Source organism: Lissotriton helveticus, chromosome 7 (assembly GCF_964261635.1).
Source record: "Lissotriton helveticus chromosome 7, aLisHel1.1, whole genome shotgun sequence".
NCBI lineage: Eukaryota > Metazoa > Chordata > Amphibia > Caudata > Salamandridae > Lissotriton > Lissotriton helveticus.
The window spans coordinates 1,281,150,863-1,281,166,477 of record NC_136068.1 but is presented as its reverse complement, the minus strand read 5'-3'; the positions used below and the strand labels follow the sequence as shown (position 1 = coordinate 1,281,166,477).

At 46.4% G+C, this 15,615-nt stretch overlaps 1 protein-coding gene across 2 annotated transcripts in view; it reads left to right on the top strand.

Annotated features, from left to right (window-relative positions):
* The window catches only part of GGA3 (golgi associated, gamma adaptin ear containing, ARF binding protein 3), a 614,485-nt gene extending 607,269 nt beyond the window's left edge, over window positions 1-7,216 (top strand). For both annotated transcript variants that reach the window (XM_078654509.1, XM_078654510.1), the window contains 2 exons: window positions 4,224-4,334; window positions 5,003-7,216. In XM_078654509.1, the coding sequence (XP_078510635.1) occupies window positions 4,224-4,334; window positions 5,003-5,113 (222 nt within the window). In that variant the 3' untranslated portion in view covers window positions 5,114-7,216. The remainder of the gene's footprint in view (window positions 1-4,223; window positions 4,335-5,002) is intronic.
* The last annotated feature ends 8,399 nt before the right edge of the window (window positions 7,217-15,615 follow it).

The following is a 15,615-nucleotide window of genomic DNA, read 5'->3' as shown; positions in this document are numbered from 1 at the left end:
CTGCATGTGGTTCAAGGTGGGCCACAAGCACTTTGCCTTGCTCCCTTTTGGCCTCACCAGTGCCTTTCGGATGTTTACTAAGGTGATGGCAGTGGTTGTTGCCCAACTTCAGAGGTCAGGAGTACCAGTTGTCCCCTACCTTAATGACTGACTGTTTAAGGTGGGCTTGCCACAGTTAGTTGTGAACCACTTCTATATGACAGCAAACCTCTTAACCTCATTAGGATACTCGATCAACCTGCTAAAATTGCACATGATTCCTTTGCAGAGGCTCGCTTTGGTCAGAGCCGTCCTGGATATGTTTTGCTCTTGAACCTCTCCTTTAGACCAACTAGTCTAGGACATTTGGACTGTGATCCTGGTGTTTTAGCCTCTTTCCTGGAATTCAGGGAGTGTGGCTCTGAGGCTTCTTGGCTTACTAGGCCCTTGCATCCTGCTCAACGACCATGCTAGATGGCACCTTCCGGCTTTTCGGTTGGACCTGAAGTCTCACTGGACTGAATTCCAAGGGAACCTTTCAGATTTTATCTTGGTATCGGAGAAGACAGCAAAGGACCGTTCATGGTGGCTGCTCTACCACAATTTTACTAGTGGCAGACCTCACTCTTTGCCCCACCCAGAGTTGACAGTGGTGACAGATGCATCGCTACTGGGTTGGGTAGGTCATCTTGTAGAGTTGGAGTTTACAGATCATTTATTCATCCTGTCGTTTAAGTGGCTCGAACCTCACCCAAATGGCATCAGTATGAATCAGAGCGCTCTGGAGGCTGTAGCAGCAGCAGTAATTGTAGTAGACCGGACAAATGACCATGAGCGCTTATCCTCGGCTGAAAATGGACCGACTCTCGGTCGTGTTGGCGCAACGTGGGAGGGAGGGAGGGACCCTTACCGGTGCCTAGCTTCTCACCTCAAGGCGGTGAGGTGGACCACGGATGAACACTCCCGGGCTGCCTAGCGGCGACTGTGATTCAGAGAGTATTGGGAAGGATGCCAGAAAACCGGCATTGGGCCCGGACCGGATGCTGCTGGTGGGACTTCCTGGAACAGGGTGGCATAATTCTGGGCTTCTGAAGGCGCTGTGAGCAGGATTGACTCCAACTACTGGCTCCAACGTTGGCTCTGCTTGGCGCTGAGATGGCTGAGGACTTGGTTGGCTTGAGAATGGGCATCCCTTTATAATGGTGATCTCTGTGGCGGGGGTTATTTGCTGGTCCCCGAATTGGTGGGACCCTACTGCACTGAGAGGGGCTGCATCCCCATCTTAGGTGCGGTTAGAGGATCAGGCTTAGAAGGAGATGGTGAGCACACTTGTATTGTGACAGCTACAGCTACTGAGTGACGGTAGCAGTTAGAGTCAGCTCACCTAAGAAAAGGACATCTCCTTACTGTATCCTGAGGGCCAGTGCGAATTGGTCTACCTTAGTTTGTTGGGTGGTTGGGACTTTCGACCGTTGTCCTTGCGGACATTTGAGCATTGCTGTGGAGTGGTCAACATGGGGCGCACTAAGGACAAAAGTGAAAATGTGGCGGTGACAAGTCAAGGACCTCCTGCGGGGTGAGGAACCCAACCAGAACCTGGGCACCTCAAACAAATTTGACTTGATCCTGAATGCAGTGAATACTTCCCGGGAGGCGCTGGAGGGCAAAACTGACAAGGTATCTATATTTGGGAGTGCTAAGAGATGACCACCCCAAGCTAGCGGATAAAGTGAAATGCAGTACTGAGGCCTAGAGTAAGTGGACCCTACGCAGAAAGGTCTGTAGGCCAAGGTGACCAACTTGCTGCAGCGTGTGGACCGTAGGGCAGAGGATGCGGAGGGCCGCAGCCGCCGCAACAATGTGCAGATAATGGGATTCTCTGACAAATCGGAGGTTAGGATATGGTGGCCTTCCTGGAGAACTGGTTGACAAATGAAGTGGCGCCAAGGGGGCTCTCACAGTTTTTTGTCATGGAGAGTGCGGACAGGGCACCAGGATGACCACCGCCACCTGGGGCCCCTCCTCGCCCTGTGGTAGCCTGCCTGCTGAATTATTGGGACAGGGATCTTCTTCTGCAGAATGGCATGGGGCACTGTACTACCGGGTTCGACTGTACTACCGGGTTCGACTGGGCTCAGTGGCTGTCTTCCCGGACTACACCATGCAGGTACAGTAGCTACACGCCTCGTTCCTTGTGGTTACTATTATCATTATTAACAGCCATTTGTGAACGACTGTCTGGTGCAGCTCCACGAGCAGGCCCGGGACCTTCCATGCAACCGGGATCTTGATTGTCGTGGGGTTGTCTGATGTCCAGCAGCTTGGAGCTTAAGGCAGTGCTCCCTCAGAGCCTTTGGGTCCAAGGCACGGCAGTCCTCACAGGCCTTCGAGTCATGGTCTCTCTTGAGGCACCAATGACCTACCAAGTGGGTGTCTGTCACAGATACCCGTTTTTTACAGGCGTCACATGTTTTGAAACCAGACGGTTGTTTTGTGGATATCCTTGTCACACCAGGAATAAGGATTTTTCTCAAATAGTATTCAACAAAACACTAGGAAAAAAAAGTCATAGAGTGACTGAGGGGTAGTTCTTCTCAGATCTGCGCTATCTGGAGCGGAAAGGAATGAACAGACATCAGCGCGCCACGGTGGCACCGTTATAGGTACTGTGTATGTTACTTCCGGGCCGTTGAGACAGAGCCGAGTGATGCCACCTAGCGGCACGCAGGGTACTGCTTAAAAATGTCTAAATCCAGTCTGACGCCAGGGCATAATTCTAAGATACGGAATCTGCTGCTAGAAGTCTCTTTCCGATACAATCTAGCATGGAATTGGTGCCCTTGTGCATTGCCAACTAAGGTGACTCCTGTGACATGAAAGATTTTCTTTAGAAAAAAAACAACTTGCAAATATCTGTGCCTGACACTAGATGCAGAGCATGTGAATCTAAAGCACTACACACTACAAACAGATGCTTATAGGCTAAGTAACATTTTCCTTCTTCAAGCTATAACCTGTGGATATGTTACATGCGTTGGTAGCTGAGGAATATAGTATAGATATGAAGTACAAACTTACTATGCTCATTCGTCCTACCTTCCTGTCTAAGCTTGTTTCTGAATTTGATTTGACTGCAGTTGAGTTGTTTGCATACGTTATTTCCAAATTATACATTGTAAGTTAAGAGGTCTTGTTTGAATGATAAATTGGCCTTTCATGTATATCTTATAAAATTAAATATTGTCACAAGAGTTTTAGAGGGTTTGTTATGACGTTTTTTATCCAGATAAAGTTGCCAGTAAGGTGTCTAAAGCAAATTATATAGATCAATATATTCGAAAGAACTACTCCATTTAATGCATTCCTCCACAGAAAGCGGGTTTGCTCATGAAGTGCTCGCTAAATTCTGTTATATTGATTAGTTTCTAAAGCACAACTGTTGCCCATAAAGCAGGCATTATGGCGCTTATCTTAGTTCCTTATTTTCTTCAGCAGTATCCCACCGCTTCCACTTCTAGCCTTAATCTCCATATTGACATTAAAATAGTAGTACTCTAGGTGGAGAGAGAATGATAAGAGCACAGGAGCCAGCTAGGAGAAAGGAAAGACGAGCTTAGGAATGGGTGGTTTTTGCAGTGTAAGCTTGGAAGATCATAACGTGCTCATGCACCCACTATCCGTTACTGTTCTATGAAAGGATTCCCTATGTGTAGGCCTGAAGGACTGCATTACAGGATTTACTATGCTGAGAAGCATTCCCCTCTCTTAGGTACTTTTCAATATGTCTGGAGTAGAAACAGTTAAGGTAAGGGTAGCTTGTAGCTGCATCAGGGGCACAGCCTGTAGTGTCTGAGCACGGTATCTAGAGTCTTTTAAGATTCTTGGGCAATTTCATCAGATTTATGTTCAGTTCACCCATTATTCGGTGTACAATGGAGAAGCAATTCGGATCTCCATCATCTCTCCACAAAATCGAACTGCGGTACTTGTTTTGGGGCAAGCGTTCTTAGAAGACCCAGCCAGTAGAATCCAGCTTTATAGGGGCAGGACAACCATCCTTTTCTTTTAGAGTTACTGATGAAAAAAAAGAAATGTGTTTCAGCGATCCGTTTGAACAAGCAGAATATTTATAACTGGAATAACATTAAGTGGAGCACTGTGGTTACAGGTCAGAAATGTTTCAGAGTTATATTTGTTTTAACAAAATTTGATGTGGGTCTGACCATCTCATCTGTACTCTACAGTCCATGAAGGTGAAGCTTCAACCGCCATCGGGAACAGAATTGTGTGCTTTCAATCCCATTCAGCCCCCTGCGTCCATCACTCAAGTCATGCTGCTGGCAAACCCTCTAAAAGTAAGTAACTTAACCTGCACATCATTTGTGTCAGGTGCTTTGTGTTCATCATTTTGTGCCCAGCCTGGGATGTCGTCTTTGTTCTGCAGAAAGTGCACAGTCTATGAAGTCATCTTTTGTGCTTCAGCTTGTACCCAGACTGTAATGCCCTCTGCATTCAGTAGCTGATGAAAAGACTGTGATGTCCTCTGTTGTGTAGCTTGTCCACTCCTGGGATACCATCTGCGTGTTGTGTTAATAGTGCTCAGTCTTCAATTCCCTCTCTCGCTTGCAATGTCCTCAAGTCTTGTGTGTACATCTGGCGGCGCCCAGCATGTAACACCATTTGGTGTCAGCATCTGGGACCTAGCCTGTGACGTGCTCTCTGGGTTGCAGCTGGGTTATTGCCTATGATGCTTTCTGCACGGAAGACTGTGAGGGCCCCGGCCTGCACGGCAGCTTTTAGTATCTAGAATGCTTCACTGCGCTCTGGAGAGGCTGTGCGCCTTGAGTGGTACCATTGTTGTTCCAAGGTAATAACGACAATTCTGAAAACATCGTTTGTTAGACTATTGTATGTGCAAACTATGTTGTCACTTAATTTAAGTGCAGAACCATGTGCACATTGCCCTCTGCAAGGTCACTGTACTAAAGTGTGCGCTTTCACTGTGTGCTTTTCCCTTCTGCAGGAGAAAGTGAGGCTGCGATACAAACTGACCTTCCTTCTTGGAGACCAGCCCAACAGCGAGGTGGGAGAAGTGGATCAGTTTCCACCCGTAGAGACATGGGGAAAGCTCTGACCTAACATTACTCCGGAAAGACTTTGAGACAGGAGCTCGTCCTGCCATGGGGCTATGGAGTGAAAGGAATTCTGAGCTATTCCCAGCAGCTCTGCGACAAGCGGAGGATGGAGAGCACGCCATGCTGTACGCACTGGGCCCTGTGTAGCTTTGTTTACATGTCCTGACCACTTTGCTTGTAGCTGTAGCAAAGAATAGTCTGCTGTGGATGAACTTTTTTATGAAGCACAATAGTGACTTATAAGCACTTTATCTGGGTTTTCATGTGGTCTCCAAACCCCACAAGAACACCCATTTCCGTCCACCCATTCATGGTTCGCACCGGTGTTTGACAGTGATCAGATGTACTCGGCCCATTTCCCTTTCACATCTTAGGAAAGAGCTTCACCTGTGCAGACGTCATTTCTTGATGGACTACAAGAATGTAGATCATGTTATATACCAGAAGTGGGTCTTTCTGACACAGGCGTGTTTTGCTGTCTATTATAAGGCCAAATGTAACCTTTCCTACATGGATATTCTACTGAAAATGCCAGTATGAACACCCAGTACCCATCATAGTGTTCTACCTTACTGTGGCATTAGCAACCAGGAGCAGTCGCTAGGCCAGCGGAGAGCCTCGTGGGTGCGTGTTCAGTGGGGCAGGAGTCAGCCTAGGTTTCTGAGATGGTCATTGAGGGTGAGTAGAAAGGGTGGTTTTGAATCCCACAGTATGGCATTTCATAGAATTGTCGTGCTCCTGGCACACAAGATTAGCATGTTTTAAGTCAAAGTATTTGAGAACTGATAAACTACATTTGACTGCTGCCCTTAATACACATCAGTAATCCACTGATTTATGCGCTGTTACTTGTGCGCTCACACAGAGTAAAAGCTAGTAAGATATGATTCAGATGCGAGATTAAACTTTAACTTTTAGGCATAGGGACGCTGCAAACATCATCTCTTCTACCCCAGATTTCTCAGTTCAACTGAGAAACGGCTTTGATAAGGAAAATTAACCCATGACTTGAGCACAATAGGATGTTACTAAGAGAAATGTTTAATATTCTCTTTCATATTTTATGTTTAGAATGTCTAAACCATGAAAACTTATTTTACAGAACATACTCCATTGTACATTCCGTGCCGTGACATTGATATATTGTTTTGTTGTACCTTCATTTTCCATATGGTCTTAAAGTGCAGTGGACTGCATGTACATTCATGCTAAGTAGTTTTACCTCTAAATGTCAAAACGTCTTGTATGGACATTTAGCTTCACTGGTATTTACTCATTTAATCTCCACAAAACTCATTTGAGTTATTTGTCTCTTTCACTACTCAGGTGGTCAAAACGTTCTGACCGAGAGTGGGTTTATCAGTCTCATCAGCTCTGTCACAGAAATGTAACTTACATTCAGGTGTGTTAGACACAGGCTCAGACATTGCTGTTGCATTCCGAACTCACACTGGAGAAGAAATGTGCTAGTTGCAGGGACCCATTTTTCCCCAACTCATTGGAGGGTGCAGTATGGAAAGTACATTTTCAGTATATGTTTGGTCAGATATCTTACATGTTAAAAGTAAATTTTCATCAAAGTCTCCTTTGAAAAATCGCATCAGTATTTTCAGGGCAAGTTTTTGTTTCTATTCAAAACAAGCTCATTCAAAGTCCAGTTTACTTGAGTTAGTGATTTTGCATTAATTGATGATAAAACAGGCAGTTGACCATTCTAAGACTGGTATGTGGATATCCGATGCCATTAACTGGGACTGTGATTGTTTAATCTATGATGTTATTTAGCAAGACTTCCTTCACCTTTCAATGCAAAATATGCACTTGTCCTAAAATGTACATGTTTTTTAAAAACAGTCAGTGGTTGGTCTTTTAAGGTGCTGACTTGGTTCAATCCTTATTTATTTTAAGAAATCAGTCGAACAAATTGTATTTCAAAATCAGATTGTTGTTATGCTTCAAAAAGAGTTTAGTATTTCAATGTAACAACTTCCTGCTTCATCGTCTACATATCACAATCAGTTAGGTTTTCTGGTGCCCTTTTGTTAAAAATGTTCACTATTTAGAATGGATTGCATCAAATAAATATGAGCAGTAATTTTTAACTAACGTCATTGCCAACTTTTCTATATAAAGATGAACTCAAGTGATTGACAGCTCAGGTCCAGTACCTGCTGCAAGATAAAGTGCCACAGCTGTAATGGGGGCATGCATTGCGGGTTCCTCAAAGGGACAAAATTCGGCAAGTGATTCCTACAACATTTGTCTTCTGCAAGGCATTCCTTAATTGTGTGGGTACCGTCACTTCTCCTATTCTATAGTGCCAAGATGCCTGTGTTGGTGAATAGAATGCTCTATAAATCAAATAGTAACACATAGGAATCATAAATGAGGGGTGTTCAGCTAGCAGTGGATAGAACTAATTTGCTCCATATCTCGTGAGTAAACTGCAAAAACATGGATTTTTACATGTGGAGATACCGATGTCCTCCATGTAAATTAAAGATATAAATACTGTGAGGAACACATCCAGGCCCTAATCCTCCATGTATCTCACCTGTGAAAACGGTCCCACAACAAATTTCATTCCACTGTTTGCAACAATTTTTCTTTCAATAAATTAACAAACATTCTTAACTTTTAAAAGTATATGCATCCGTGCAGCACTGTTATGTTCAGGTTCTTTCACTTAACAGTTTTATGATGCCAGCAATGAACTTTGGGACACATAATGAATAGGGTACATAAACAATGTCATAAGTCATACATTCTTTGATGGCAAATGTCAGGTTTAAAATTCTTGCCAGAGACCCATGATAGCATATGTAAATATTTTCCTCTGTGTAGCTGGATTATTGCACAGGCACTGTTTTAAGAATGCTGGCAGTGCTTCAGTACAATCCCCGTCACAGATTGGTCCAATCCACCATTTTGGATTATGTGCTGCAATTTGTCTTTCTTGATTTAGGAGTAAGAAAACTTCTCGTACTACTCAATGTCCACATGCATCCCATCACCATGTTGTAATCTGTTTTGCATGTTCTAAATCTTCCTCGAACAATCCTCCATTGATGAACACATCTGTGCACGCTAGGAACTGTTGCTATGAGTACTCCCTATCGGAGTTACAGAGGGTGGACACTAGTGCCATGTAGAAAAGTGTTTCATGCGGTTTCCTGCAAGATGTTGATCAAGGATCATTGGCGACGTTTCCCTTGTACTGCAGAGTCTAGGTCATGGTTACCTTCTTCTGGTATCATTCTTCTCTTGCTCACTGCAGGTGATTTATTCTCTTCAGCTATGCTCAGGAGTAAGCTACATATTGTGGTTTGCTCCAGTAGCTAAAGAACTTGTACATGGGCACTGCCCAACTCCTGCAAATAGTATCGGCACTCAAGCACATAGAAATGGCTCTCTTTGTGGTGAGTTGTATTACCGTTATGGGCCTGCAAGAGTCCGAGACCAAATATTAAGAGTATTCTAAGACTGTCCAAGACCAAGCTCGGTGGAATAACAAATAAAATGCCTATTATCCCAAGCAAGCTCATTCTCTCGGGTGTATAATTTCAGGTTAGTGGTGCGAGGAAATCAATAACTATCAAGAATCTAGCCTCTGGGAAAGCTGTTCATGTTGTGGAGCCAGTTACAGCAGCTCCTAGGTAGAGTTGTAAAGGATCAAGGAAAGCACAGTGAAAGTGGACAGATGACCAGACCAGACGAGATGAGATGCTAAGTTCATCTTTATTTTCTAGCTTTCGCAAACTGGCATAAAGGAGTTCAGAACGTTTATCCTTTGGTGCTCAGCATGCCCTGTAAGAGCTCTGTTCCATTGTAATTCACAAACCCAGCTCTGGTTTCTTATCATAGAACCTAGTATGCTGCAGTTGTCTTGAACTAAAATGGAGGCAATTAGCATTTTAAGTTATTCAACTGGTTCTACGCCCTTCTCACAGCTGGAGCACTGGTGGCCAGGCAGTTTACTTTGTTGAAATAATGTGTGCATAGGCTTGACCATCCAAAGGGTCTAGGCTCTAAAACCGAGGAGAATTTGAGGTGTGAAGTAGTAGGTGTCCATTATAAATGCAAAGTAGCACTATAGGCGTATCATGCTTTTCTGCTCCAATAGGATTTGTTTTCCAAGATACAGTAGTGTAATCTCACACATTCAGCATGAACACTTTTTGAACTGTTCAATGTATTCACACTCTCTCTCTCTCACACACACACCAGTTGTAACTGGATAAACATTTCTCAGAATTTCAAAACTCATCTTGAGAGGAGACCAGGGGTGACTGTACACTTGTTCGAGAAAACCCAACCCAAACATGCATCTTACTACACCATTTTTGTTCCATAGCAGACAGCCTAGGACATACCTTTCCATTAAACTTTCCCCAAGAGCAATATTTGTACCGAGCTGTAATGCTTCCTTCCCCAGCAAATAGATACAAGTAAGGCTGGGTCTATTTCTAGTTGGGAAATTAGCAGTTAAGTTCATTACCCAGATGAAGTGTGTGAAGTTCATTACTCAGATGAAGTGTGTGATATGGAAGACCCTTAGCGTTTTTCATTGAGCGGCTTGCATTGTCGGAAGAGCCTTGAGCAGCCAATACTGTGACATAGAGCAGATGGAATTGGCTGGAGATAATGTAGCTGGGCCTTCTATTCTCTCTTTTCTGTTTAGGGGAAACAGGACAAGCCTCTACCTGTTGATCTGCCGAAACGTCTTAATTGAGAAATACGTTAGTCTGGTATTTATGAATGTTACATGTCCCCAATTCTAGATTGTTGCTTTGTGACAGCTGCCGTAATGTAAATATGTGTCGGAAATTTTTGTTGCTGCATGTTGAATAAAGTGTTTTGTCTATTGCGTTTTTTGTGCCTTTTGCATTAGAAGGGAGAGCGGGACAGCAGGAGCAAATTGTTGAACAAGTTGATAAAAGCACATTTAGGCATAATAGAGAAAAGCCAGCATAGATAGCGGTTATCCAGTATTTGGGTGTCTTTCATAGATTCACATGCCTGAATCATTCCCCGTCGTCGAGACGGGAGCCTCCGGTAAATAAAAAAGTAATGTCCTATAGACATACATAGAGAAAATAGGCCCAAGGGTCTCCCCTTAGTGGCCTTTCCTTGTCCTTATGTAAAAAGGACCAAACTCTTACAGTCAGCCAATCAGCTCCGACCTCCCTCTAGGACCTCCCTGGGAGGAGCCCCAGTCCCTCAGATTTTCTACCGCACGTTGTGCTAGGGAGTCTCCAGCTTGAGCTCTGCTCAAGATTACTTATAATCATCTAACTTTCTTCAAAAGTGATTCCTCGCTCTCAACCCTTCAAGGATTCTTCACTACACTGTTTTGCAGTAAGTGGCTTATTTATTTATTTATTTATTCAAAGTTTTATATAGCGCGAACAGGATCCTTACAGATATCAGAGCGCTTTACAAAGACAGGGTAGGGGCAGTAGGAGTCAACAGAGATAATGGGAACAGCATAATAGTCAATAGCATGGTAATAACATGGTTAATAAAAACATACATAAAACCAATCCATATACAGTCAGGTAAGGAAGTAATATAGGACAGCACAGGTCATTGATCCCACTACAGAGGTGTACAGGTGAATCAGTAAACCAACGTGCATCACATCTTGGTCGGTAGTAAGAGAGTAGCGTAGTGGTGCCCCCAACAAGTAGAGTATAGTGCCAGGGGATATTGCGCAGTGATACAAGCAATGAAGAGTCTCTGAACCAGCATCTATAACGATCAGGAGATCTTGGCCAGAAGGATGGTTTTCACCTCTTTCTTGAAGAGTGAAGTGGAGGGGATCAGCCTGATTTCAGGAGGGAGCGCATTCCAGATCCTGGGTGCCATTCCTGAGAAGGAGCGCTTGTAGGTTTTCACTTTCCGGAATCTACGAGGTTTCAGGAGTAGATTTTTTGTACTCCTATTGGATCTCGAACCTCCTGATATAGACAGCTTTTGAGCGAGGTAGTTGGGTGCCTTGTGGTGCACGGCCGCGTGTGTCATAACTGCAATTTTTAGATGTATTCTGGCCTCAAAAGGCAGCCATTTTAGAGTCTTTAAGTCTGGGGATATGTGCGAATGCTTTCTAGAGCCAGTAATGAGTCTCGCGGCAGCGTTCAGGGAGGCTCTTAAGGGTGCTGTTGTGGCTAGTGGGAGACCGCTGAGGGCCGCAATTCCGTAGTCTATTCGAGGGATGACTAAAGCTTGTACAGCAGTTTGGAAGTCTTTGGCCGGGAGAAAGGGTTTAATTTTCCTCAGCGTGTTAATTTGAAAATTAGCTGCTTTTGTGGCTTTGCTGACGTGTTGCTGCATGTTGAGCTTGGCGTCGAGTGTGATGCCTAGGGATTTCGCCGAGTCCACAATGGTAGGTTGGACATTGAGTGCTGTTAGGTTGTTGAGCCAGGTTTGGGTGGTGGAGATTTTCGCCGGGGGTGTGATGAGTAGGAACTCAGTTTTCAGAGCATTTAGTTTGAGGTGATTATCGGCCAGCCAAGATTGGGTGTTAATAAGCGTGGAATTCAGATGTTTGATATCTTCCGGGGATTGTAACTTTAGATAGAGTTGTGTGTCATCGGCGTACATATGGAATTGAACATTGGATGCTTGAAGCAAGGTGGCGAGCGGTTCCATAACGAGGTTGAACAGTGTAGGGGAGAGGGTGGACCCTTGTGGGACACCTAGATCTGCAGGCACAGGTGTAGATAGCACATTGTCGATCTTGAACCTCTGAGACCGATTGTGAAGGAAAGACGAAAACCACTTGAGAACAGTTCCCGATAGCCCCATTCTAGTACTTAGCAGCTCCAGCAAGTTCTCATGTTTGACCGTGTCAAATGCTGACGAGAGGTCAAGAAGGATGAGGAGGCAGGACTCATTGCGATCCAGAATTTGGAGGGCGTCATCAATTATGTGTGTCATAGCTGTTTCCGTGCTATGTTTCGCTCTGAAGCCTGATTGATGAGGGTTGAGGAGGTCAAATTGATCAATGTGTTTTGTTAGTTTCTTTCCACAAACTTCTTCCATGTCGGAGTCACAGAAGAAAGCCCTGTTCAGGGCCTGCTCTTCCTGTGGGAAGAAGAGGATCCATGTGGATGATAAGCATGAGCTATGCTTGTACTGCCTTTACCCAGATCATGTCTCGGACAAGTGCAGGATCTGTAGGTCTTTCCCTAAAAAGACTGTGAGAGACAGGGAAGGACGCCTTCTCATCTGGCTGGACAGGCTGAAGGACAGAGACAATCTAGAATCTTCTGAGAGCAGTGTTTCCAAAAGCTCAGAAGTCTCTAAAAAGAGGCCTAGGGTATCTTCCCCGGGCCCCTCAGACACTCCTCCTACGAAGACAAAAAAGTCTTCAGAGGCAAGATCTACGTCATCTTCAGTGTCTGTTCAGGCTGATCACACCTTCAAAAGGCCTGCTCCATCGTCTACCAGACAGACCCACAAAACAACCTCTGTCACAACCACTGTGTCGACGACATCAGCGTCATCGCCTTCAGCGTCGACGACGACGACTACTTCCTCAACATCATCAGGTAGACCTGTTTCCTCTATTATATTACTGCAATCGTCGTCGACGACGAAGACCCTGTCGACGACGAGAACCACACCATCGACGACGGCATCGTCATTAACGAGCCCACCGTCGTCGAAGAACTCACAGACGTCGACGAAGACGTCGACGACGAAGGCACCGTCGACGGCGGACTCGCCGTCGACGAAGGTACCGACGACGACAACATCGTCATCGAAGTCGTCGACGACCAAGGTACAGTCGTCCACGCAGTCAACGACGACACCGTCGACGAAGGGACCGTCGACGAAGGGACCGTCGACGAAGGGACCGTCGACGTCGACGACGCCGACGACGAAGGAAGACTCGTCGTCGGAGATGGCATCGGAACCATGGAAAAAATCCGAACTGGTAGAGATGCCGACCCTCATGCTACCGCCGTCGACGACGCCCTCGACGTCGACAGGAACACATGCTGCGTCTAGCAAGTCTAGAAAAACGCAAATTACCCCGGAAACCACGTCTCCGAGCAAAGTGGAGATGCAACCACCTCACGACATCTTCCAAAGTGAGGAATCCGAAGAGGATGACCGCATGGGTCCAGCTACCTCCATCTCGGACCTCAACGTCAAGTTCCAAAGCACCGATGAGGAGCAGGAGGAGCTAAGTTTTCAGGAACACTCCATCCACACTAGTGTCCGCACGGAGGTCACCCCCATGATATGCCTACCGGCGACTCTGGTCAATGACCTGCGGTTCCTTGTACAGGACTACAAGCAAAGATTCCCGGATGCGGACAGTGGTCATCAGACACCGGTAGACCATACACCAGCGTCTGCCCCAAAACGATCTCAAACTCTCCCTCAAACCCACCGTGAGACCCAGCCTCAGGTGATGGACTCCTCGGACGACGACGAGGAGGAGGAAGAATTGGAGGAAGGAGAGGTCCAGGAAGTCCACTCGGTCCACTCGGACCAGGATGGAGATAACGAGTATGGAGATAACGAGTATGTAGCGCCATCCCCGGCTTCACCTGAACCGCGACAGGCGGATTCGCCGCCTGTGGACATAGCAGGCTTCCACAAAATTGTGGAACGGGCAGCGAAGAGATTCCATATGGTAGTGGAATCAACGGAAACGGACTGCTTCCTGCATGACTTCAAAGAGCAGACACAAAAGGCAACCAAATCTATTCCAATCATAGAGTTCTTGTGGGAACAGGGCAAGAAATTGATGCTGACACCCGCTTCCGTGCCTGCGGTTGTTCCGCGCCTGGACAAGAAATATAAAGCCCCACTTAAGGCGGCGGCTTGCCTCAACGGGCACCCAAAACCTGACTCGGTGGTCACGCAGGCGGCCCAGAAACACTCCCGCAACCCTTCCTCCCCACTGTCCGCTCCTCCGGACAAGGAAGGCAGGAAGCTGGACACGATAGGGAAGAGATTCACGTCCACGTCGGCCATGACCATCAAGATCGCCAACTCCATTGCCTTGTTGGGGCGCTACAATCGCCAACTCTGGGAGGACATAGCCCCATACCTGAAGGAACTGCCTGATGCCGTAAGGGGGGAGGTCAAGGCTCTCCTGTCGGAAGGTCAATCTTCGGCGGCGGAAATAATTGACTGCGCTATAGATGCAGCCATGACTGGCTTCCGTCAACTAGCCGGAGCTGCTGTGCTACGCTGTAGGAGAGTAGGGTCTGCAATCCTATGATCACCCAGATTTTTTTGCTTTTTGCTGCACTGGTTTACGACTTTCCCTGGCTGTGGGCCTGCTAATCAGACCCACAGCCTAGCTGTTCTCTCTATCCAAATTGTACTCAGGTACTGAATTGGCACTGGGCCCTCTCCAAGTCCCTGTTCCCAGGGCTGAGGTGCACCCAGAAGTCTCCCAGGGGCTGAAGCATGTATTGTGCCACCCCTGGATTGACTAACTAAAACTGACACAACTGGCTGCACGACAGCTGGGGCAAGGTGGTGTACTCACCCTTTGCTTTAGATATAGTATACCTATATCTAACCCTAAAATGGACACACAGATCTCCTATCAGTCACTCCTATGGCAGGCCTTAACAATCCTGAAGGCAGAGTGCTTGGAATCGTGTGAGATGGTGCTCTGGCATGAGCTGAGCCTGTCTGCGGCTTTCGGGATCTATCCCTTAGCCGTTTCCATGATATCGCATACCATATACTCTTAAGTGCATTATAATCCTCGCGGTTAAATGCCAACTCTGGTATCGCTTTATCAAAACATGTCGAGTAAGGTGTCATACGAATTGGAATACTAACCCCTCGCCAATTCTGGCGACGGGGTTAGCATTCCACCCTTCTAGAGGGACACAACATGCATGTAACCTATAACCCGGTTAAAAGTCAGACAGAGCCTTAGCATCCACAAAATGGATGCTGCCACCGAGACACAAGTCTGCCCTCCTACTGCTGGGAGTCCTCCCAGAGCAGGAGATAAGGACAAAGGGTTTCCTGCCAGGGGCGGTGCCAGCACCGTCCCAGACAGGGTTTTGTGTATTGTAGGTAGGCAGGGCTTTAGAGGAAGGTGACTGCACGTGGCACCCCGGTGCTCACTGTGCATAGGCTGGCTGGAACCAGTTCCAGGGTCACTCCAGACCCTGTGCTGGGGAAAAGCCCGCCAAGGAAGTGGGTGTAACCACCCCCCTCCTAGTCCCACCCATAGGGCAGGACTTAGTCGCGTGCCAGCCCCTTTTTACAGGATAAAGGTAGAGACTGGCCCCCTTCCAAATCAGATCATCTTTGAATCCTGAAACTACTTTCCACGAAAGGAACTCAAGACTTCTTCCTAAGATTTCTCCCTTGTGACTAAGGAGTAGTCACCCTGCATCCGCAGGCACCATCTACAGAACACTGCGGTCTGCTGCAAGTCCTTCCTCCGGAATCCGACTGCCCAGCTCGACGAGAACCGGCTTCCCTGGCACCTCTGACCTCTACCTGCATC